The 26612-nt window shown below is 40.2% G+C and overlaps 1 protein-coding gene across 4 annotated transcripts in view; it reads left to right on the plus strand.

Annotated features, from left to right (window-relative positions):
• SGCD (sarcoglycan delta) overlaps positions 1-26612 on the plus strand; it is a 1105251-nt gene that overhangs the window by 686098 nt on the left and 392541 nt on the right. For all 4 annotated transcript variants that reach the window (XM_070792125.1, XM_070792124.1, XM_070792126.1 and 1 more), the window contains one exon: positions 1496-1684. In XM_070792125.1, coding sequence (XP_070648226.1) covers positions 1496-1684 — 189 coding nt within the window. The remainder of the gene's footprint in view (positions 1-1495; positions 1685-26612) is intronic.

A 26612-nucleotide genomic window follows, 5' to 3' on the forward strand; every position in this document is an offset into this window, starting at 1 on the left:
TTATTCCTAGAGAATACAGTATGCCTACATGAGGGCCAAATGAAGTAAACACACCGAAATAAAAGTCGTGCAGCCATTTGAATGGAGAAAAGCAGTAGGGCTGTGCCGTATGGCTCATGGCAGAGTAGGGATCTGTGCTCAGAAGACGCTGTGCTAAAGCTCTTGCTACCACAATATGCTGTGTAGTTTTGCAGATCATCATTCTTCTCAGTAGGCAGTTATTTTCCATTTTGAATGATACGCATTGATAATTTTGTTTGTATTTAATTTTAAAATTTGTTTTGGTTGGAGAATTTTATAGAAGTAATGTTTACTTAGATTTGTGTTGGTACCTAATTAGTAGTGCTGGTATAAAGATAATTTGTGTCAACAGCAGGGGTTGGAGAAACCTTCCTTCCTTTAAAGGGGATTGGTATATTACTTAATATTGGCAGATTTTTTTTTTCCTAATTTATCTCACTCTGCTATAATCACTGTTTAGTTCATTTTCCCCATTAGCCTGCAATCTCCTGGAGTGAATATTCATACCTTATTTGACTTTCAGACTCTTTTATATTTATTAAATAAATGTGTTGATAAGAATTAGAATCATCTAACTCCTAAGGACTACTTGAAAGGGTAGTGAGATCTCTGTCAAGGGAGGCATTTAAACACAGGGTATCACTTTTGGAGGATTCCTGAATCAAGTGAGCACATCCACACCTCTTTGAACTCTGGAAGGCAGGATCAAACTTGTTACTTTTGCCACCGTGCTAGGTCGCTTCAGTCTGTCCGACTCTTTTCAAACCCCATGGACTGATTTTGCCACTGACTTTCCGGCAATACAGAATAATTTCTTTGGAGATCATTTTACCCCAAATCAATTGCCTAAGTAGTAGTAGCATAACATTAGTCGCTCAGTCACATCTGACTCTTAGCGACCCAATGGATTGTAGTCCACCAGTCTCCTCTGTCAATGGGATTTTCCAGGCAAGAATACTGGAGTGGTTTGCCATTGCAGGGGATCTTCCTGACCTAGGGATCAAATCTGGGGGTCTCCCTCACTGCAGGCAGATTCTTTACTGTCTGATCCACCAGTGAAGCCCAAGTAGCAGTAGTATATTAGCACAATGAACTGTTGAGGTTAATTTACTTTTGCAGGTGAATTCTCAGTTTTACCCTGAAGACTTTGAGTATCTCCCTCATAAAGATGTCGAAATTCTAAGACTCATTTGGAAAGTGAATTCCTATGGGTCCCTCTACACCCGCCATATGTATGTGGATGTCTCAGAACACATGATGAGAGATGGCTGCATGAAAAGAGAGGGCTCATGCATGCATCCAGAGGAGCCACTTTTGTCCAGAGGATACAGATTTTAGATTTGTCAGGAGGGCAGAAACATATGGACAGCAGTCAGCCATATCTCTTCAAGTTGATTTTTTCCTATTCTTCCCCCTCCCCCCTCTTTCTCCTTGCAGTTTAATGTGAGTGCTTCTCTCGGCTCATTTATTTCAGATGCCTCAGGAACAGTACACCCATCACCGGGGCACCATGCCTAGCTCTGAGGGGCCGCAGGTATACAAAGTGGGGATTTATGGCTGGCGGAAAAGATGCCTGTATTTCTTTGTCCTCCTCCTGATGATTTTAATACTGGTGAACTTGGCCATGACCATCTGGATTCTCAAAGTCATGAACTTCACAATTGTAAGTAAGACCATACAGTTTTCTTTAGCTCTTTTGAGGGGAAGGGAAAGCATGGGGGAAGAAAAAAGAATGTGGAAAGTGATGGTAGTAAAATTAAAAACAACCTACAAGCGGTGGTTTTGATGGCGGGGGTGGGGGGGTGGGGGGGAAGCGTTGCTGTTCAGATTACATGTGAGGATTGACTTCTTTTAAATCTCAACTCTTCAGAGGCTAGTAATCCAATTGTGGGATGTTTCTCTTTTGTGATCCTCATGTGAGCTTTCCCTACATTTTGATAACTGTGTTTCTATAGCCTGTAACTTATAAATAATTTGAGTAAATAATGTAGGGAGAAGGATGAGATAAAGACCAAAGTAGTAAGTTTGTGTTGTTATTGTTTTTTTTTTTTTTTTTTAATTTTAGTAGTAATTAAGAAAGTTTTCATGAGGTAAAGCTTGAAACATCAGTGTTCAATTAGCCTTTGGAGAACATTAAAGAATTTTCAGTATCTATTTACACCTGGTAGTTAATGGAGCATTTCCTCAATTTTTAGGAATAGAATCAGAGAGTATAGCTATTTTATTATTATTATTATTTTTAAAGAATTTGTGTTTATACTTTCTTGAAGAAATTCTTGATCTTGGTACTTAGGGCCATGCAGCTGATTGGACATTTGCTTGTTGAAGTTCAAATGAAAAGAAAATCTTGGCAAAAAGATTTTTGGAGTTATTCTGAGGTATTTCCCTAGAGCTTTTATAAAGATTATAACAGTATAAATAAATTCTTGCATTAGTGAGAGCATAGTCCTAAAAATGCTTTCTTTTCCCCTGGTAATGTCAAAAGTAAGTAATTATGTTGGCAATATAAAAGAATTCTTGTGTGATAAGGAAATGTAACCATAATATAATTAAAAGTAAGGATTTCATGTGAAAATCCAAAATAGAATAGTGGATATTTGTCTTTCCTGAATTATAGAGTTTATTTTTAATCCCTCACACCTGTGCACAGGTAAACTTTCTCGCCTTTGCTCAGGCCATTTCTTCTCCTCGGGCTGCTTTTCTCCATTTTCTGCCTGGTACAACTCCTCCCTGATACTCCTGTAGCTCCATTTGTGTATTTATTATTTTACTGATCACTCCAGATAAACATTTTTACGTGTGTCTCCCAGGCAGCGTGAACTTTGATAATAGCAGGGGTGGCATCTCTTTTCTGTGGGCCTTTGTTCATCACTCATGAGAAGGGCTCTTGGCACTTGGCTCATGAGGATTACATAAACCAGTGTTAGTGCATCAAAAGGGCTCACTTTTAAAATCGAAATATAGTTGATTTACAATGCTGTGTTAATTTCTGCTGTACAGCAAAATGATTGAGTTATACATACGTATGCTTTCTTTTTCACATTCTTTTCCATTATGGTTTATCATAACATTGAATATAGTTCCCTGTGCTATACAATAGGACCTTGTTGTTTATCTGTTTTACATGTGATAGTGTGTCTGCCAATCCCCGACTCCCAGGCCATCCCACTCCTATCTACCTCCAGGCACCACAAGTCCATTCTCTGTCTGTGATTCTGTTCCTGTTGCAGAGAAGTTCATTTGTTTCATATTTTAGATTCATATTTGTTTCATATTTTAGACATTATATGATATTTGTCTTTCTCCTTCTGATTTACCTAATGTGATCATTTCTAAGTACATTTGTGTTGCTACAAAAGGTATTTCATTCTTTTTATGGTTGAGTGGTATTCCACTGTGTATTTTTACCACATCTTCTTTATCCATTCATCTTTTGATGGACATTTTGGTTGTTTTCATGTCTTGCCTATTGTGAGTAGTGCTGCTCTCAATATGAAGGCTCATGTATCTTTTTAAATTATGTTTTTGTCTAGGAGTGGGATTTTGGGATCTTGTGGTAACTCTATCTTTAGTTTTTGAGGGACTTTCTGTAGTGGCTGCACCAACTGACATCCCTGCCCACAGTGTAAGAGGGTTCTCTTTTCTCCACACCCTTTCCAGTGTATGTTATTTATAGATGTTTTAGTGATGGAGAATGGTTCACTTTTTAATATTTGCAGTAAACACCAGCAAATTAAGCTTCTGAATTGCAGTTTTAAGTTTCAAAGATGATACAGGTCAATTTCCAATGTATTGTAGGGGTCTAAGAAAATATGTTTTAGAATATTGGAGCACATTAGGTTCTACTTCTGAATTAGAATCTATAAACATTTTTTTGAACTTACTTTATATTTAAAAAAAAAAATCAGAGAAGTGTTTTAGGTGAGAGAGAGAGGGAGGTATGATCCAAGTTGTAGTCTAGATACTGCTCATGTAAGGATGCAATATAATGGAGAAAGTGTCTCAGAGTTTAAGGCTCTAAAAGGTGTCATGAATCTGCCCTTAAGTCCAAGGGACCATAGTTGTCATTTGTCAATATGCATATTCTGTGATGTTTTTATTTCATATTTCAAAAACTTTAAAGTAGAAAAATTCTATATTGTAATATAAAATAGAAGAAGACTGAAACTAGGGCAGTAGAATGAAGAATAAATGCTCAAAAGACATTAAAAGATGGAAGTGACATACCTCAACCTCAGCTACTGTTTGGATATGAGTTGTTGAGGGATTGAAAGGTAATTCTGGAATACTCCAGGTTCTTGATAGTGAGATGGTTGGATGGTGGCATAAGAACAACCAGATGGAATTCATTATCTTTCCACTGAAATTTAGCTGAGACTCATGTTTCCCTCTCATTCCCTGTTTGGGGCTGTTTTTGTTATATTGACATAGTTTGACATGAAGTTAATGTATAGAACCTGAAAGATTAGAGGGTGAATGTGGTGGAGAATATGAACTCAAACCTAGATAACCGTGATATTACACAAATCTGGCTTCTCAAGTATGTTTTATCTGGCAGGCTCAATAGTGAGATGTCTATGTAAATGTATATTGAGTGACAATTCACTCTGAATGTTATGTGAGTTTGGGGAGCAATATGATATTAAGGTAATAATCTATATAAAATAGGCTATTTCCTGTAGTTAACTAAATTGATTGCCAAAGTTGAGAGTTCTTAAAGATTTACCAAACCAAGTACTTACTGAGGTGAGAATAATGCTATTACTAGTCATAATGTGTAATTTTGTAACAGTAATGCTTTTGAGCAAATAGAACTTAAGTGTCAGAAAATTGGTCTTTCCCTGGATGGTAAAAACATATTCTCCATAAATCACGGTATAATGCATATCCCTTTAGAATTATAATTCTATTCTACAAATAATAATTTACTGACAGTGAATATCTTGAGAAAGAATGAGGTGTTCACCAATATTACATTGGTGAATGTGGGGTGCGTGAACACAGGAAATCCAATGGGATAGGAGTGAAGCAGTTTCTGTGAGGATTCTGGACGATTGTCAGGAGGAAAGACTGATTATTTGGTACACCTGGAATGTTTAGTAATTTGGGATTTGGAAAAGTTCACACCTTAATCAAACCCTCTGAGTACTGACAAACCAAGAGTGATGTCATCTGCAAGTGTTTCCGAGGACTCTGCAGTTTATCCAATATCAGGCATCGAGAATTTTCTATGTTGTCAGATTTGCATTCTATGCTGTCCCCAAGGGTTATGCTGAAAGAGTCCTTCCATTATAACAATCTGGACAAACATCCAACCATGTTTTATTTGTCCCAGATGTAAATCAGAATAAAAATTTTTTTCTCTGCTTTTAGCAGATTACTCTGCTGTTCATTATTAATCAAGATAGAATTACAGTCTCCTACTCTTTTCCAGTGTTTTCCCTGCTTGGAGGAGTGTTTAATTTACCTATGTTGTAAAGACCCATAGGTTCACCTCCCATAGTTTATCACACACTGTGCTTTACAAGGAAACTAGTATTATTTATTAAGCATGTGCTTAATATGTGCTAGTCACTGCTTGGCAGTAAAAAAAATTATCTTGTTTAATTTTCCAAACAACCCTACAAATTGGGTATTACAGTCTCCATTTTAGTAAAATAAAACCCAAAGCTCAGAGAAGTTGAGTGGCTTTCTAAAGGAAACAGCTAGTAGTCAAAGAACTGGTGCTTGACTTCAAAGCCTACCCCTTTATACCACAACATACAGTCGGTTCAGTTCAGGTCAGTTCAGTTCAGCCGCTCATTCGTGTCCACCTCCTCTAGCTAATTGCTGCAATGACCTGGCTTTTCAACACAGCTCTGAAGCTGCTCAAGTGGTTCATTACCTTTGTTACCCGCCCTGTGTCATCAGATCACAAATTTGCTTCCAAGATATCCACTGACATTTCCTGCATGGAGTAGTTCCTGATAGTTATGTGTGTTCAGTCCTTAACTCAGTTCTCTTTATCCTATGGTCAATGACCTCTCCCTTCACTGCTTCCACCTTTGTTATAGTCCTTTTTTATGTTTATATAAATATTTAATGCAAACTGAATAATGCTATCTGTGTCATAGGTTGGTGTGTAGATCAGTCTGAGTTAGCTCCTGACCTGTAGGAAGATTTCATGTTGGGAACAGAAAATCATAGGAGACCCCACTCAGGGCAGTGGTTAGGGGCTCAGACTCAGGACAAAGATGCTCTATGCTCACATATGAGTTCTGCTACTTTGACAAATTTTTCAACCTTTCTGTAATGCCATATATTGGGAGTAATAGCAATACCTACCTGTTTATATGTTTGTTGTGAAGAGTGAATGAGGTGATAAATGTGAAGTGCTTAGAAAAGGAGCTTGTTCCAAAGTAAATGCCTTCTGTTAGTGTTTACCATTATCATCATCATCATTTATTGAAGGCTCATTTTGCGTCAGGCTCTCTGCCATTGAAACTTATCTAACTTAATGTTTATGTGGATTGGTATTATGACACCAACTTCACAGGGAGGAGAGAAGCTCAATAACTTGATTTGGGATCACATAGCTAAAAAGTGGCAGAGTAGAGGTTTGAATCCAAACAGTCTTAGTCCGGAATACGGTTTATTCATCTCTGTAATGTATCGTGGGGCAGTGCAGAAATCCCTAGCATGAATGTCACGGAATGGGACACCTAGTGGGCTATGAACTACATCACCTTTTCTTTCTGGCGCTCAGTACAGAAATGAAAGCAGTGAACTAGGTATCCTTTAGGACTGCAAGGCATCTTCCTGTTTGAACACTACAGTTTTGTATTTGGAGCTTGGCCTCGACCATGTGAGATCTCTCTCTGTAGAGGGCTGCTGCTTCTACCAGTGTATTCCAGCAGCTCAATCCAAATAACTTGGCCTCAAAGACCTCCCAAAATACTGCAGTACTGATTGTCTAGTGTCATTTAGCACAAGTGCTTATTAGTGGCAAAGCTTAAAAAGTTTGATTTCCAGTGAGTGTGAAATCATTATTAGACGAAATAGGTACCTCGAGCCACCTCTTCAAACATCATCATCTTGCAGTTGATTGAACCAAAGTAGATGATGAAGTTGCCTGACCCAGCTTTAGCATCCTAACCATACTGGGAACTCCTCAGGAGCAGGGGTTATATTCTATTCATATTTATAGCCATGGACCAGTGCCTGGTATACAGTCAGCTTTCAATGTGTGTTTGTTAATTGTCAAACACATTTGAGTGTTTTATACAGACCACATGTATGAGATGATGGATGTCAAGTACCTGGTCCATGCTGGGCACACAATATGTCCTAGATAAATTGTAGCTAGCTATACTAGTGTTTTGGCCACCTCGTGTGAAGAGTTTACTCGTTGGAAAAGACTCTGATGCTGGGAGGGATTGGGGGCAGGAGGAGAAGGGGACGCCAGAGGATGAGATGGCTGGATGGCATCACTGATTCGATGGACGTGAGTCTCAGTGAACTCCGGGAGTTGGTGATGGACAGGGAGGCCTGGCGTGCTGTGATTCATGGGGGTCGCAAAGAGTCGGACATGACTGAGCGACTGATCTGATCTGATCTGATACTAGTGTTTAACAGATCCTCTAACTTCTCTTTCTTTTCCACTCATTAAAATTACAAAGTCCAAACCATTGTATCTATGATTAAGAAGAGAATGTCCATTTGTTTAATAAAAACTAAAACAGAACTTACTTTGTAATGTTCCTGTATAATGTTAATAAAAATTCCTATGAAGTAGACACTACTATCATGCATATTTTACAAATGGGGACGAGGAGGTTCCAAGAAGTGCAATAACTTGTCCAAGGTCACACAGTCAGTGAGTGCTGAAGCTGAAATTGGGTCACAGGAGTCTGGCTTTTGAGCCTGCACTCTTAATCAGTACACTATGCTGCCCATTTTCCAAGTGCTATTTTTCATGAAGACAAATTGAATTTGTTCAGTGCAATGTCTAAAACATGATTTATTTACCCTAAAGTAAGATAAAGATCCACTGAGGGTCAGAGGAAGGCATTCTAATACTTGTAAATTGGACACAGTGTGAAACAGTAAAAGCCAGAGCGAATGGGCAGTGAGTTCCATAACTCAGAACACTGACACATCATCTGTTTGGAGAAGGGTTGAGGAGCCATGACCCAGTCAAACTAACTCAAGCAGAGGGGAGTGAGGATACACTTGCAGAGGGAACAGGACAGGGGCTCTCCTGGTGCGTGGGTGGGTCTCATGGCCATGGGACCCAGAGTACTCTTAAGAACCAACGGCAGTGTTGGGGATGCCCATCGTCTGATTTTAATGGACCACATGGCCTTGGTATTGCCCTGAAACTTTTGCTTCTGTTGGCAGGCCAGGATCCCTCTACGTTTGTGGGGCTACCAGTTGCCTCCTGTGTTTATCCAAGCTTCCTGCTTCCTGGCATCTTCAACATGTGTGTGCCTTTGATCTTTTCTCTGTAATGACTTTCCCCTTCTGCTCCCACCTCTCCCCCACCTAGTCTCCTTCTGTTACCCACATGAAGTTCCAGAGAGGGAACTGCACTGGCTCAGCAGATTGTATACATCATGTTCTACTTGTTTATTGTGCATGGACCACATGAGATGCCCCATCAGCTGTGGCCTGGGAGGGTAGAATCATTCAGTCAGTCCTGCTCATCAAGCAGCTGGGCCAGGACTTCCCTCCCATAAGGTCAGAAATTCACTTGAAAATCACACGTATACTTGATCTTCCATACACAGCGCTCTTTTTAAGCTTTTCTCTGATTTCTCAGAAGTCCTCCCAGATAAACCTGACAACTCTTCTGTCTTTGCTGTACCTGGTGTCCTGCAGTGGGAAGACAGACAGTACTGCATTATTTAATTTTCCTGTTTCCCCTACAGAGACGGTAACCTTAACCATTCACCTTTATAGTGACAGCATTCAACAACTTGCTTAGTATATAGTAGATATTTAGAATATTTATTGAATAAATGAATGTGAAAAATTTATGAATAGCCCGTCACTTTAAATTAGTATGTAAAGGGGGTTAATAGAGCTTTATATGGCTTTTAAAATGAAGTAAGAGTTGATTTATTAAGATAGACAGACCATAAATGAAATGAGTGCTTGAATTTGATTATGAAAAGGTATTTTTAATACAGACACTCCCTCCTGTGTATCAACTACCTGCTACATTTTAATTACACAGGTCAGGAGTGTGAAATAGACAAGAAGCAGGAGAAATCATCCTAGTTAATATACAGAATTGCTCAGGAAATGGGACAAAATGATTTTATTGGCTTTAGTTGTATCTTTCACTTAACATTGTTAATGAATGTATTGTGAATAGCAATTGCTTCAGCTCTGATGCCAGTGTCACTTGAGAACTTGGAAAGGCTTTTTATATTGAGAACACTGTGTTTCCATCTCTCAGGGCTCTGTCTCTGGAGGTTACTTTTTCATCCATTAGCTCAAATTCATCAAGCTGAAAAATGACCTCAATGTTATTTTTAAGGTAGCATGAACATTGTAATGCAGAAAAACACAGGACAAAAATCCACTCTGTTCCGTGAAAGTCCTGGAATAGGGCTCTGTCATGTCCTATTTAGTTTGAAGCTTACTGTGTTTTATACCTTTTGCAAGAATGCAAATCCTCAAGGATGATTTTAGTCCTTGTAATTACTGCGAAATGCTATAAAACAAGCTTGTTACAAATTTGTACAATTTATTGGGTGCTTTTGCTACAGTTCAATAGGTATTTCTTCAGCATATGGTGCAGCACTGTGGTTTTTCTGGTCATTAAAGATTATAATAAAGAAAATCCTGTACTTTAATAGAGTATAATTTACTAAGAAGAAAAAAACATGTGAAATTTTAATAAGTTCCCCTAAGTGACAGACTTTTTAAGGGAGTGTGAAAGAAGAAATTAGTCAAAGGTAGAAGGCCCTGGAAGGCTCCTTAGGTTGAGGCTTAAAGGATAAAGGACGTTTTGAATGGTGTTGAAAGCAGAGAAGTCACTGTGACTGTAGCCTGGATGCAGGGATGTTAAATGCAGGTCACCTCGGATAGTATAGTTCCTTCCAGTGCTGAGAGGCCAGGCCTCTGGAGAGAGGAGTGGGTGGGGAAAGAGGCGAGCAGGCGCTGATGCTAGTCAAGTTCAACAGGATGCAAATTATAGATACTCTTGGGAGGTCAAACTGGGAAACTTGAGTTCCAATTATAAACAAATCACTGTGCAACATTAACTTATTATTTGGATAATATTTCTGACCTTTCCCACTTATTATCATCTTCATACACTCAAAATTCACTTTATTTGTGATTCTAGAATTGAGAAAAAGAATGTCAGAAAAATCTCTCTGAATTTCTGTCTTCTTCCATCACATATAGCTGCTCACAGAAGGAATTTTTAGTTCTTTTTTGGTCATGCAGCTGTGAACTCTGAATGACTCTCAGAAATCAGAAATTGCAACCACATTATGGAGATCTCTCCACTCTTACTGAGGCATTAAGCAATCATAGGAGAGAAGTTCTGAATCCCAAGACGCATTTTACCACTGTGAACTCAAAGACCAATCCTTCCACAGAGCTTCCCCAGTGGCTCGGTGGTAAAGAATTCACCTGCAATGCAGGAGATATGGAGACGTGAGTTCGATCCCTAGATCAGGAAGATCCCCTGGAGGAGGAACTGGCAACTCACTCCAGTAATCTTCCCCAGAAAATCTCATGAACAGAGGAGCCTGGTGGGCTGCAGTCCATGGGGTCACAAAAGAGTCGGACACGACTCCGGGACTAAATAGCAACAAGAAAGAGACACAGCAGTGAATATGAAGTTTCAGGTCACTTGGACTGTTTGTGTCACTAGTTAGAATCTCTAACCTCAGAATGGCTTTGTAAATACTTTGTCTCAAAATGCATTGTCCAATATGGTATTAAAATTAAGTCACAGGAAAAATTCAGTTCCTGAGTCACGTGAGCTACATTTCACATAAGTTAATGGCTACATGGGGTGAGTAGCCCCCATCCTCACCAGAAAGAAAGAAAAGAAGGAAAGTGCCAGTCCAGGTTCAATGCACGATACTGGATGCTTGGGGCTAGTGCACTGGGACGACCTAGAGGGATGGTATGGGGAGGGAGGAGGGAGGAGGGTTCAGGATAGGGAACACATGTATACCTGTGATGGATTCATTTTGATATTTGGCAAAACTAATACAATTATGTAAAGTTTAAAAATAAAATAAAATTTAAAAATAAATTAAAAAAAAAGAAGGAAAGTGAAGCCACTCAGTCATGTCCAGCTCTTTGCAACCCCATGGACTATATCCTGCCAGGCTCCTCTGTCCATGGGATTTTCCAGGCAAGAATACTGGAGTGGGTTGCCATTCCCTTCTCCAGGGGATCTTCCCAACCCAGGGATCAAACCAAGGTCTCCCGCACTACAGACTACATTCTGTAGTCTGAGGTGCAGAATGCAGAATGCAGACTACATTCTGAGCCACCAGGGAAGCGAGCCATCCTCACCAGAGCAGATAGAAAACATTTCCACTAATGTAGGAAGGTCTCTGTTATAAAACAGGTCTAAAATGTGTGAGCCTTCTTCTCAGACAGCTCATGGAAAGCATGTAAAGTAAACGTGGAAACAGATTTTTCATTTCCTTCCATATAACAATTGGTGCCTTTCCTTTCTGTGCCCTAGACAGTTTTTAAGGCCTGGCATGCTCACTCGTGTCCAACTCTTTGCCACCCTTTGGACTGTAGCCCATCAGGCTTCTCTATCCATGGGATTTCTCAGGCAAGAATACTGGAGTGGGTTGCCATTTCCCTCTCCAGGGGATCTTCCCGACCGAGGCCTGGAGTCACAGGCTTAAGGTCGGAAAGTAAACAAACAAACAAAACCCTCAATTTAAACAAAGGTAGAGAAGCAAGGCTTCCCTGGAGGGTCAGCTGCTCAAGAATTTGCTTGCAGTGCAGGAGACCGTTGTTCGATCCCTGAGTCGGGAAGATCCCCTGGAGAAGGAAATGGCAACCCACTCCAGTATGCTTGCCGGGAGAATTCCATGGACAGAGGAGCCTGGCTGGCTACAGTGCATGGGATCACAGAGTCGGACACGACTGAGCGACTTCACTCACTCATTCCAGAGAAGGAAGATTCCAATCTGTTGAACAGATGCCCCAAATAACTACATTTATAGCAGCTTGCTCCTTTTCCTCACACCCAATCTCTGCTACTCCCCTCCTTTCAGTATTCCTGATTGGGTAGGTAGTGAGACTGGCATAGAGGACCTTTTGTGAGGACCTTTTGTGGGTAAAGAGCTGTACTGAGTGGGGGAGTCACCGGGACCACTTTTGTGTCTTACTTTCTGAACCTGTAGAATATGAAGTTTGACCAAATGATATATAAGGTCTACTGTAGCTCATATAATTTCTAATTAAGGGATCCTCCCATATTGTCAGTCAGAATGAGAGAGACTGAGTCACTTTTTCCTCTAAAAGTGTGTGTGTTTGCGTATGCTCCCACTATATTTAGACAAAAATCCAAGATGCTCAATGCCAGGAAATATTTCTAATGCACTGTTGTTATTTTTTTTTTAATCTTTAACCTTAACCCATTTCATTATTTAATGAATAATTAGTCTCTTATTTATTGTTTTGCAGCAAACCACCCCAAAACTTAGTGGCTGAATACAAGAAAAATTGTTTATTTTGCTCAGGACTCTCCATTTGGGGTAGACCTCAGTGGGAACTTCAGTCTGGCCTCTGATGTCTAGGACTTTAGCTGAGGAGACTCCATGACTGGTGTTGATTCTACAGTTAGGACTGTAACCATCTGGAGGTATGCTTGTATTTGTGGGTAGTTGATGGTGACTGAGAGCCGGAACCTCTGTAAGCCAGAACACCTACACGTGGCCCCTCCATGTAGGCTCACGTGGGCTTCCTGTCCTCACGGTAGCTGGGTTCCAGGATGTGTGTCCCACTTAAATGAGGTAGAAGTGCCTAATGCTGTTATGACCTAGACTCAGAAGTCAGGTAGCATCGCTACTTCACTCTGTTTGTGAAGGCAGACACAAAATCCTGCCAGAATTCAAGGGGAAGGCACACAGAATCCCGTCTACATGGGGGAGTTGCAAGGTTCTAGAGGAACTTATAGGATGGGAAATTGTTGTGGGTTGAATGGTATCCTCTAAAACATAGGTCATCATCTTAATCCCTGGAACTTTGTATTACCTTATTTAGTCTTATCTAGGTTAAGGATCTTGAGATGAGGATTTCTACTCAAACCCACAATCCAGTGACAGGGATCTTTATAAGAGTAAGGCAGAGAAAGATTTGACACAGACAGAAGTGAAGCAGACTGTATGACCAGAGAGGCAGGGTTTGGAGTGATGAAACTACAACAGATGCCCACAGACTCTGGAAGATGGAAAAGACAAAGAAGGAATTCCTCTCTAGAGCCTCCAGAGGCAGTGGAGCCCGCCTGACACCTTGATTTCAAACTTCCGGCCTCCAGAAATATTACGGAATGAATGTCTTTTATTTTAACCTGTCAATTTGTGATCACCTGTGTGGTGGCTGTAGGAGATAGGGTTCTGGCCACCTTTGGGAAGTACAGATGGTCCCAAACTTAGGATGCTTTGAATTATAATTTTTCAACTTTATGTTGCAAGAGTTGTGTGAATTCAGTAGATCCAGTTTTAACTTGTAATACTTTCCCAAGCTAGAGATGGGTGGTACGGTCCTGCCTCTGGGGTGCAGCAGCTTCTAGCTCCCAGTCAACCATGCCCTCACAAGGATAAATGACTGGTACACTATGACCTATTCTGTTTTTCCCTTTTAGTGCAGCATCTAGTAAGTTACATGATGTATCGCATACTCTACTATAAAATAGGTCTTGGGTTAGATGATTGTGCCCCACTGTAGGCTGCTGTCAATGTTCTGAGCATATTTAAGGTTGGAGAGCCTAAGCTGTGATTTTCAGTAGATTAAGTATATTAATTGTATCTTGTATCATTTTTTTAATGGCTTCAGATCAGATCAGATCAGTCGCTCAGTTGTGTCCAACTCTTTGCAACCCCATGAATCTCAGCATGCCAGGCCTCCCTGTCCATCACCAACTCCCGGAGTTCACTGAGACTCAAAGCAGTATATATATGGTGGCATGTGGGATCCTAGTTCCCCAGCCAGGGATCGAGTCTACACTCCCTGCACTGAAAGTCAGTGTCTTAACCACTGGATCACCAGGGAAGTCCCCAAATGCATTTTTGACTTATCTTATTTGCAACAGATAGTGAGCTTTTCAAAATTTGACCCTATTGTAAGTCCAGGAAGATCTGTACAGTCTGGCACACTACCGCCACCGCCACCAAGAACAACTGCCATTGATTATGCCACACCACACCTTGCATTGAGCTCAGTGCTAGGGGCCTACCTGAGTTCTCTCTTTTTTCCTCGAAGTGACACTGTGAGGGGTGTGCTATTATCTCCCCTTCAACTATAAGAAAACTAAAGCTCAGAGCTTGCTTAACCTGCTTTCTCACCACCTTTTTCAGCTAGTAAGTAAAAGTAGTAGTTTGAATGTCTATTACATACTACATATAAAAGGGCATACTATCTGTACATATACATATATCTGTGCAAGTATGTTGAACTTGAAAGTTTATGCTTTTAACTTTTTCAGAAATCTTTGCTGTCAAAAAATAGATATGTCATAACTAGTAATGTGTTTACTGGCAGAATCTTCAATGGCACTGATGGTCACCATTGTATCTAGGAGTAATAAGGAGTACACATTTTAAAATTACTTCAAAACTGTTTCAGTCATTGACTACTTCAGGCAGTTTTAGCTTCAGGAATATTTTAAGGAGTCGCTAGCTACAGAAGCAGTACCTGTGTTATAAGAATCATGGTTTAGTTGCCTTTTGAATTACTTTTCTGCCTTCACTAAGCCACATGTGAATCATCTAACTAAATAAGGAGTTGCTTTGTTAAAAATGGAGTTAAAGAATAGAAAAAATTCTCAGGAGTATAGCCTTTATATTTAATGGTGAAACCTTCTAACTGGAATACCTGTATAGCTGAAAGTATGCATATTTGCCGGCTTTTAATTATTGGTCAGCTTTATTAAGTGTAAAAACTTACTGGCATCTCATAACACTTGGTTGGCTAATAGTAGATGCTGTATTGTCACAGGATGAGTTAGCGAGTGGAACTTGAGGACAATTTAAGCCTTTTTCAGTGGAAAACAATAGAGCACTGCATCATTTCATAGCTACTTACTAAGGACCTAGTGTGATGGAGTCCCAATGTGTTGCTCTTCCCTACAAACACACACACACACACACACACACACACACACACACACACACACAGGTTTTAAAAATCTATAAAATTGTTACTATTGCAATTTTATGTAATAGTCATCACTGTATTTCAGCAAGTGTTTTTAAGTGACTACTACTTACCAAGGGACACAGTAAGAGAAAACAGCTCCATTCAATCCTCATAACCACTGTTATGTTTGTAAAAGTTCTTGACTCCTTAGAACTTTGGTTCATGTTTGTTGCATTACCTGAGTCTCTACCAGCATCCCCATGGGAGAGACATAGCAGGGATAATGTAATTTTACCCTTTTGTTTTATTTATTTATCTATCTATTTACTTTACAATATTGTATTGGTTTCGCCATACATTGACATGAATCTGCCACGGGTATACACGTGTTCCCCATCCTGAACCTCCCTCCCACCTCCCTCCCCATCCCATCCCTCTGGGTCATCCCAGTGCACCAGCCCCGAGCATCCTGTATCATGCATTGAACCTGGACTGGCGATTCGTTTCACATATGATAATATACATGGTTCAATGTCATTCTCCCAAATCATCCCCCCCTTGCTGTCTCCCACAAAGTCCAAAAGACTGTTCTATACATCTGTGTCTCTTTTGCTGTCTCGCATACAAGGTTATCGTTACCATCTTTCTAAATTCCATATATATGTGTTAGTATACTGTATTGGTGTTTTTCTTTCTGGCTTGCTTCACTCTGTATAATAGGCTCCAGTTTCATCCACCTCGTTAGAACTGATGAAGGGACAACTAGGGATCAGTGATTTGCATAAGGTCTCATGCCTAATAACTACTATAATCAACCTTCCAACTTTAGAGTAAACAAGAGTGAACAGTGAGTTGTGGAGCTTTGCCTTCTGCAAACTCAGGCAAGTCTTGAGTCAGTGTCTATGGGATGTTTGGTAAAAGACTCGGTACATTCTCATTCCTTAGCTAGCCATTGTATCTGGGTTGGCCAATGGCAGGAGTTTTGATCATTAACACGCTGTCTGTAGTTGGCCATATTAAGTAAGTTTGTTGTCTCTCTCTGAAATTTCTCTTAATTCTAAGTCTTAAAAAAAAAACAACAAAAAAACAGTTCTCTTTCTAAAAATCCAAAGATAGAAGGAAATGATCCTTTGGGTCACTTGGTCACTCATTGACTTAAACCAACTTCATGTCACAATAGGTGGTTGCTGTTTTGGAAGTGAATGCTTTTGGTTCACATGAGCAAATTTTTATTTTCTTAATTGAAACCTGCCTTGCGGTTCTTGGCAAGGAGGTTCCCATGAGAGCAGGGATAATTTGCACGTTGTACATTCACTGGTGGAGAATTTCTGATTTTTGTGATTTTCTTTGAAAAATAATTTCCAGGTCCCAATTAAGTGACTGGTTTCTATTGAAATCTTCAACTGTACGAATCTCTTGTCAGTCTAGTTACCAACTGTGACAACCTAATGAATAAGTAACATTTACTCAACAAATGTTTATTGAACTCTTCTTGTGGGTGAAGCGCTGTACTAGGTGCTGGAGGTACAACAGTGAACAGAAGTAAATGGGGGCCTTCCTCAGAGAGAGTTTGCTGTCTAACAGGAGAGACTTGATCATACGATCGAACAAATAAATGTAGAAATGCCACCAGAATGAGTGGATGCTGCAAGAACGTACAGAGGGGATGAAAGTGAAAGTGAAGTCACTCAGTCGTGGCCGACTCTTTGTGACCCCATGGACTGTAGCCTGCCAGGCTCCTCCGTCCATGGGATTTTCCAGGCAAGAATACTGGAGTGGGTTGCCATTTCCTTCTCCAGGAGATCTTCCTAACCCAGGGATTGAACCCGGGTCTCCAGTGTTGTAGTCAGACGCTTTACCAGTCAGGGAGGAGGTTTCTAAGACAAGACAATTGTATAAATGCTAAAAATGAAATTGAAGAGTGGAGTAAGAGGTGATGGCAATCTAGTATGTGGATCCCTTGAACATCTGATACAGTGTCTCCACTGGGAGAGGAGTTGGGCAGTGGGGAGAGGTGGGATGATGAGGCAGATGGGAGAGGACAGTAGAAGGTGACTTTGCCTTTCTACACTATTTTCTAGTGACATTTTGCACGGAGAATGTATTTAGGTAATACTTGTGAGATTCAAAAAAGTAAAAATAATGAGCTAAAATGAAAAAGAGAAGAAAATCATAAAAAAGAAGTAAGAATGTGTCATCATAGTTGCTTTCTTTAAGGACCACTTGGCTGCATTGTGGTTGAATTGGGGACCTCATCTGTAAGGATAAATACAGACTGTAATTCCTCACACTTAATACAAATACTTTCTGTATTAGAAAAAGGGAGTTTATTTAGAACAAGTCTTTGCTTTTTTCATTGCTGCAAACAGAATTTGGCCACTCATAGGTACGTTAACTCCTGTATTTGCATATGGATTATTGCCATCAGTAGGGTGATGTGTACTGAGAGCTTATTCTGTGCTGGGCATGATACTGAGCACTTCACATGGGGTATATTATTTCATCCCTAGAAGACGGGTCCTTTAACTCTCTCCCTTTCCCAAATGAGTGAACTGAGGCTTCAAAAAGTGGTCAAGTTATTTTTCACCTGGTTTCAGTAAATGACAGATCTGGGATATGAAGGGAAATTTGAGCCCCAAACTCCTAACAATTGCATCGTACACCCTTCCTTGGTACTCTCCAGGCTGAGAGATCACTGTCTGTTCCTCAGAGCCTCCAGTCCCCATTCTTGTGGCATAAGTGGGATGGCTCCAAGAGTCAGCAGCAAGGCCTCATGAAGGAGCCCTTGACAATGTGCATGTGTGTGTGTGAGCAGTATATATACTGCTGATAGTCTGCAGTATACCTACTCTGATTTTATTTTATTTTATTTTTATGTTTCAGTTGATTTTTTTAATTTTTTTAATATAAATGTATTTATTTTAATTGGAGGTTAATTACTTTACAATATTTTATTGGTTTTGCCATATATCAACATGAATCTGCCACAGGTATACACGTGTTCCCCACCTACTCTGATTTTAGATCCTTCTAAGCGTCCACACATTCAGATGAACACTTCTTACTCCCACCTGGCAGTGTGCTTCCTACACAATATATGGAGAAATTCTCTTTGGTGTTTTCTAATGGACCTTATTCCCTTCTTTCATATTGTACAAATCACATACTGAGATTTAAGAGGTTCAGAGGCCTCACATCAGCAGACTTAAATATGTCAGAGTAAATCCTTCCAGGCTAGACTGCCCTGCTTCCTCGCTCATTTTCCATCATGCTGTCATTGTCCAGAGTTGCTATGAAGTCAGGCTGCCAGTTGATGCGTTGGAAGGATCCTGATGTGTGAAAAACATGATGTTAGAGAAGTGGGAGTTGTGGTTTACAGGTTCTTGAGAAAACAGACCTGGGTTCAAACCTCAGCTCTGCTACTGGTGAGCCAGGTGACTGATATTGGACAAGAAGCTTAACTTCTTTGAGCTTCTCGTTACTTGTTTGTAGTAATGCGATTCAGGAGTTGTGTTAGAGATTGGAGTGAACCAGAACACAGAGTGTGGTAGATACCCAGTGAATGCTTACTATTATTATTGTCAACTTGGACACTTAGAGAAGCACCTTACAACGAGGAAAAGAGGATTGAGTTGCAGAAATTCAGCACAGATTCATAAGCTCACTTGTAAAGAAATGACTAATGGAGTCTTAAAAGCATATTAAACTCGGGTATGGCTGAAAAATCGTCTATGCTACGAGAATTACAGACACTCCAGGGCTTTTTCTGAATGCATTGTTGCTGACTGAACTTGAAACAGAACTGTGTGAAACACAAGAATGAGAAGCAAACTACCTAATAAAATATGAATTCTGATATGTCCTCTGAACATGGCACTGTGTACTTGGGCATGGCCTGCTTCAGACACACATGAGCATGTGTCTCTGGAGAAATGAAGTTTAGAAGAAGCCCGAAGAATGGGTTGTGACAGCCTAGAAGAACCGAGGGGGATTCTAGAGAGACAGAAAGGCGAGTTCAAAGCCTTAGCTGGGGAGAAGGCATGGAGTGGTCAGTCCCCTATAGAGGTGTGAAGAGAAAGTCACTCTCCAGTGCTGATTGTAGGAGGGCACAGCCTCGTAAGAGGCAGCAAGGGGACATACCTGCACTTGGACGCCTGCTCTGCCCTGTGTCTTTTATGAGAAGCTTTTAACAGCTTGTTCCTGATTTGTATGATCTGATGCTTGCTTCAGGTGGTTCAAAGGTCTCACCCTTATGGAAGTCCTATCTATGCCTGTAGCTTGGCTATTCAATGCCAATATCCCTATCTGCCAAGAAGATTATCCAAACGTCCTATAAATACTCGTGATGGTTTGACAGCTGCTAACATCATTGGCTAGCTTCTGAGGTGGCACCATCATAGAAAACTTTTCAATAAGGAACACATTGGAGAAGAATTTATGAATATACATTTCATTTGGTTTATTGCAGAGCCTGTAGTCCACAAGTATTGTAAATGGGCTCCACTATCTAATCAGGGAATTATAGCAATCTATTAATTACCATTTCTGATTATTTGCATTTAATTAAGGGGTACTCTTGAGAAAATGAAGAACAGCATAACCTCAAACTATAGCTTTACATCTTGGATAATTGACTATAATTTCTGTCTTTAAAGCTTTCCTAAATTGTTTATTTCTCCAGATGGTTCCTAAAAACTATGATTTTACCTCTTTCCTTTCAGTGGATGACCAGGGGTTTCTCATAAAAGCTTACATGGTTTAGTTTTCTCAACTAAGTTAAAGCTTAATTAGCCCAAAATCCAGATCTGTAATATGTTTATAAAATTTATACAAGCATAATTAATTTCACTTAATTGCATAAATAGCTTTCCCATGCAAATAGTCATCTTTTCTCTGCTGACCTCTAAATGTCAGCTTTCAGGTTATCTGTGTTTCTGCTTGTCCCTGGTAATGTGAAATCAACTTGCATAATTCTAAAAGTATTACTCTTTCCTTTGATTTATGACTTTTATCATGGAAGTCAGTGATTACTTTGGCAACCCATGTTTCATGTTTTGAAAATGTAATGAAAAACACGTACTGTAATAGCATTGCTTTGTTTTGATGGAAACCCAGAAGAAAAATTAGATAAATGATTCTGATACATTCTCCTAAGCCCACTGCTTCTCAGAAAGTTACTAGGCTTTTTTAGTTTATTTGAATGACAGTTCAAATTACATTGATCAGCAGCATGTCAAAAAGAGTAGCTATTATTTTTTTAAATCTCTTGATATTTCCAGGATTTCTCTTCTAGAGAAGAGTGATGACTTTACCATGCACTGAGAATGCTTCTCTTGCCACAGAAGCTGCTCCCTTTGCAGAAGTCTTTAGAAAGCCATTTATAATATTAAGAAATTATTCTGTAAAAACATACCTTCTCAGTTGACTGGAAATTAAACTTTCTTATAGTTTCCTCATTATTTCCTTGAAAAGTCTTGCCTGTACATTGAGGATGTTGCAGTTCTCCCCTTTTCTCTCTGTTCATTTTCTATAAGGGTGTGGTTATTGCTTTTGGAGCTCTTTTAGAAGGCTCAGAAGCTTGTTTCCCAGAAGCACCAAGCAAAACTCACCAGCTGTCTCACTGGCCTGAATGGTGTCACATGCCCATCTCTGGGCCAGTAGTGGTGGCCAGGGAGCACGATTATGATCATTGGCTTGGACATGAATCACAAGTCCCATGCCGAGTACACAAGGCCTGTGCAGGGAGGTAAGAAAGCAGAATAAAAATGAAGGTCATCCCAAGGGAAGTGATGAGGATGGTTGGAATGCATCACAGGTTCATCTCATGGTGCTGAATTTACTGCATTTTTATGCAATGATAATAGCAGAAGCCCCAGGAGCCTCTTGACTTTAGAGTGACTTTTGATTCAAGACGGTCAGTGTATGTGGATTTTGAATCTGAAAAGTGCTCTTCCTGCTGTATTTCTCTAAGGTTCATTAACAACCAGTATTATAGAGCCAATTCAAAAGGAACATGTTTTCAGTGACTGTCTTATTATTAGCTTCAGGGCTACATTTTTAAAAATGCATAATGAAATCCATGGAATATTTTCAAAAGAATGTGGCACTTTGCAAAATTGGCTTTGGGGGATGTGCATGACTTAGAGTTGGAATGAAAAGTGTATGGTGACTGCATGAATTGAAAAACCTTTGGTCCATCTCTTGGCTGCAGCTAGCCATACACAGTTGAAAAAAGAAATCCAGATTGTGCATAACTTTCAAAGGATCTGTAAAGATTCAGTATTTTCTTAGTCTTGTACACAGACTCTAGGAAGGTCATTTTCCCTGATATGTGTGAAGACAGCCTTCCTACCTTTGTGGAAGTTTTGCTCATTTTCAGAGGATAAGAAATGGGAAGTGGCTATTGTTGTGACAGGATAGTGCTTCAAGAATAATGAGAGTCACTGTTCCTTCTCCCTAAGGATTGGTAGAGCAAAAGTATACACATACTTGGTAGCTTTTCTAAATAGCAATCATTATCATTTTCTTTCCAGAGCCAAGTGGAGTCTCATCATTAAAGTCAGGGCACTTGAGTTATGGTCTGGGCTTTGTTACAAGCTCTCAGACCTTGGGTACACTACTTGTCCCCTCTGGGCATCCTGGTACATGCTGATAAAATGGAGAGCCTCAAAAACACAAAGAGCCAAATTATATCTCAGATAGTTTTTATCTTTGCAGTTGTAAACATCTGGAAGGGGGAAATGGAGAAAAGGGACTTGAGGTTTTAAAAATTGTGTCTTCCTTAGCCTCTCTTAATGATGTACATAACATCTCTAAGATAAAACAGAGAATGAGAAATTATTCCATCATCAAACTAGGAATGACAGTCAATATCACCCCAAACCCTTGGAATAATTTTCATGAACCTTTAAGTTTTATGGAATTGCATCTAAGTGCACAATTAAAGATACTATGTATTCAGCCATCAGAAATACAGAATGCCCCCCCTGTAGAAGTTTCTTTCAGTTCAGTTCAGTTCAGTCGCTCAGTCATGTCCGACTCTTTGCAACCCCATGAACCACAGCACGCCAGGCCTCCCTGTCTATCAACAATTCCCGGAGTTCACCCAAACTCACGTCCATTGAGTCGGTGATGCCATCCAACCATCTCATCCTCTGTCGTTCCCTTCTCCTCCTGCCCTCAAACTTTCCCATCATCAGGGTCTTCTCAAATGAATCAGCTCTTCGCATCAGGTGGCAAAAGTATTGGAGCTTCAGCTTCAACATCAGTCTTTCCAGTGAACACCCAGGACTGATCTCCTTTAGGATGGACTGGTTGGATCTCCTTGCAGTCCAAGGGACTCTCAAGAGTCTTCTCCAACACCACAGTTCAAAAGCATCAATTCTTTGGTGCTTAGCTTTCTGCATAGTCCAACTCTCACATCCATACATGTCTACTGGAAAAACCATAGCCTCGACTAGATGGACCTTTGTTGGCAAAGTAATGTCTCTGCTTTTTAATATGCTGTCTAGGTTGTTCATAACTTTCCTTCCAAGGAATAAGCATCTTTTAATTTCATGGCTGCAGTCACCACCTGCAGTGATTTTGGAGCCCCCCAAAATAAAGTCAGCCACTGTTTCCCCATCTATTTTCCATGAAGTGATGGGACCAGATGCTATGATCTTAGTTTTCTGAATGTTGAGCTTTCAGCCAACTTTTTCACTCTCCTCTTTAACTTTCATCAAGAGGCTCATTAGTTCCTTTTCACTTTCTGCCATAAGGGTGGTGTCATCTGCATATCTGAGGTTACTGATATTTCTCCCGGCAATCTTGATTCCAGCTTGTGCTTCTTCCAGCCCAGCTCCTCTCATGATGTACTCTGCATATAAGTTAAATAAGCAGGGTGACAATATACAGCCTTGACATGCTCCTTTTCCTATTTGGAACCAGTCTGTTGTTCCATGTCCAGTTCTAACTGTTGCTTCCTGACCTGAATACAGGAAATATTGCCTTTTCATACTGTTCATGGGGTTCTCAAGAATACTGAAGTGGTTTTCCATGCCCTTCTCCAGTGGACCACGTTCTGTCAGACCTCTCCACCATGACCTGTCTGTCTTGGGTGGCCCCACATGGCATGGCTTAGGTTCATTGAGTTAAACAAGGCTGTGGTCCGTGTGATCAGATTGGCTAGTTGTCTGTGATTGTGGTTTCAGTCTGTCTGCCCTCTAATGCCCTCTCTTAGCGTCTACTGTCTTACCTTGGATTTCTCTTACCTTGGATGTGGGGTATCTCTTCACTGCTGCTCCAGCAAAGTGCAGCCACTGCTCCTTACCTTGGATGTGCGGTATCTCCTGTGTTGCGCAGCTGAAGTTTCTTAGGAGATGCTTTAACTTTGACTTGTATTTGGGCCCTGAATGCAAAATCTAGTATCAGTAGCAGCTGGGAAGATGAACATTTCCTCTTATTTTCTTTGTGGTTGCCATTTTTAGTCAATCTGCTCTTCAGTTCTCTAACCCACAGGTCCCCATGGTACCAGTACCAGTCCACAGCCTGTAAGGAAATGGGCCACACAGCAGGAAGTGAACAGTGAACAAATGCGTGAAACGTCATCTGCCAACCCTCATTGCTTTCCATCAATTGCATTACCACCTGAGCCATCCCCCCCATCATCCATGGAAAATTCATCTTCCACAATATCAGTCCCTGTTGCTGAAAAGGCTGGGGACTACTACTCTAACCCCACAGGGAAAACACATACACATTTACACACATATATGTACAGAAAACATGAATGCAGACATATATGCACAAATACACATATGTAGACAGGCATGCATAATACACATATTTGTACATACCCATACACAGGCATGGCTCAAGTGGTTAAGAATCTGCCTGCAATACAGGAGACACAGGTTCAAATCCTGGGTCAGGAAGCTCCCCTGGAGGAGGAAATGGCAACCCACTGCAGTATGCTTGCCTGGAAAATCCCATGGACAGAAGAGCCTGGCAGGCTACAGTCCATGGGGTCGCAAAGAATCAGACGTGACTGAGCACACATGCACTTGTGCGTGCATGCACATGTATACACACACACATGTACATGCAATTATATATACACACACACATTTGTACATAAACCTAGATACAAACTAGTGAGAGGCCACAGTCCCCAAAAACAACTCCCAGAAATAGGAAAAAGCCAAGACATCATATGTTTTGGGATATGCTATTCCCATGTAGAAATCTCTTTAAGCAAGGGAAAGCACAAGGATTCATGAGTGACCAAGCAAACTGCAAGTTGTCCTTCCTGAATTTCCTCTGTTGAGAGTGTGAGAGATGAGAGCCTTCCTGATACCTAAACAAAGTTCAAGCTATGGATGTGAGAGGGACGCTCAGTCGGTGTCCACAGGGACAGAGGGTACAGCCCGGAGCAGCATCGCACCCGCATAGGTCCCTCCCCTTTGTGTAGATGAAGCAGTATGGAGGCTATGTGGGCGGCAACTGCATGATGAGTAGGAACATCATCTTGAAGACATGAGAAAAAGCATCCTGCTGCAAATGATGTGTTTACAAATCACAAAAAGATTGAGAAAACTGAGGGGCAGGTAGTGGTGAAATGGGGAAAGGTCATTGTGATTTCTCAGTGGCAGAAGAATGGAAATGTGTAAGGACAGGTCAGAAGAGACAAAAAGGTCATAGAATCAAGGAAAATGACATAAGAAACATTGTAAGAGAACCAAAAGCCAATAATGAAATTAAAACCCACTACAGACTCAGCAAAGGATTCATACTGAGAAAAAGCTAAGTGAAGAATAAACATGAAGTGCTTTCCTAGAACAAATAAGGGAAAAAGTGACAAATTCAAAGAAAATAAAGATGACTGCATAGTGAATAGAGAATGAGGTACAGAATTTTTTTTCCCCAAAACCTGTAGAAATTCCCAAGGAACAGATGGTAACAAAGACTAACATATCAAAGACATAATCTAAGAATGTTTTTCTGAGCTAGTCATATTTAAAGGTTTCATTGAGAGCCAGATAAAGTAATAGACAACTGCATCTATGTCCATCCTGGCAAAACAGGTATTTCCAGTGTAAAAACAGAAAAAAATTACAGCAAAACAGAAGTTGTACTAATCAAAGTATTCTCTTTTAAAGTAAAGCAGAAAACAATGGAATATCTGCATATTTTCAAAGGGAAATATGAATCCTGAGAATGTATAGTCAGATGAGTTGTTGATCTTAGAAAACCTGAGATGCTTTCTGACTATTTCAAGCCTCACAAAGCATACTTTCTATCTTCTCTGTTTGATCTAGCCAACTAAAACTAAATACAAATGAAAACTCCCCAAATGAGAGAGTTGTAATATAAAATAACTGATGGGTAAGCCTTAAAACCACTTACAGGTGAAATATTTCTAATTTTTTTTCTGGAAATTATAAAACACAATTATAAGCAAAAAATGTAAAATAATTAAAAAAAAAATCCCTAAAAACCTGTATCCAAGATCCATATGTATCCTTGTGGATCCACAAGGACCCACAAGCAGTAGATAGGGCAAGCAGAAATGGGGGCAGGAAGATGTAAATTTTGGCAAAATTCTGTATATTACATAGGCACAATTACAAAAAAAAAAAAAAAAAGCGATTGCTGTCTTCAGACTTCACTTTGACAGTCAGTGAAATGTGAACTTAATGTTAAAAACAAACTAAAGTGCACATTTTTTCTAAACCTGCTGGCAAGTGAGGAAGAAATTGTAATTCAAAAATCAGTGACAGAAAGCACTAAGCAGACAAGCATGAAGGGTGTTCAGATGAATTTAAAAGACTCAGTCTAATTAAATGCTAATTCTAACATGGAAACAATCATGTAGCTTCATGGCATATGTGAATATGCAGAACACCATTTAGTCATAGATCTCTGATGAGGGAGGGTCATTTGGACATTCCACACTGCTCCCTCATACATTGTGGGTGATTCCCGCTCTGGATTTGCTGTGCAGCAGCCTTGGTTACTGGTTCTAAGCACAACCAGGCAGGAAGTTAGAGGCAGGCTCGTCCATGATGGAGCCACCCTGGGACAGTGTCTGGTGTGTTCCACTCTGCTATGGTTGCTATTGTAAACTAAACAGTTTCTGGTGGTGTCACTTGGACTTGGTGACTCAGCATGAGTGTTGTGCCAGGGATAAATAGCATGTCTTTTCTGAGCAAAGTTTGACCTTCAGAAATGCCGTGGAATCTGTACCCTTATGTGGAAACCATTGTTCTTAGTTC

The sequence above is a fragment of the Bos indicus genome, chromosome 7, assembly GCF_029378745.1.
Source record: "Bos indicus isolate NIAB-ARS_2022 breed Sahiwal x Tharparkar chromosome 7, NIAB-ARS_B.indTharparkar_mat_pri_1.0, whole genome shotgun sequence".
Classification (NCBI taxonomy): Eukaryota; Metazoa; Chordata; class Mammalia; order Artiodactyla; family Bovidae; genus Bos; species Bos indicus.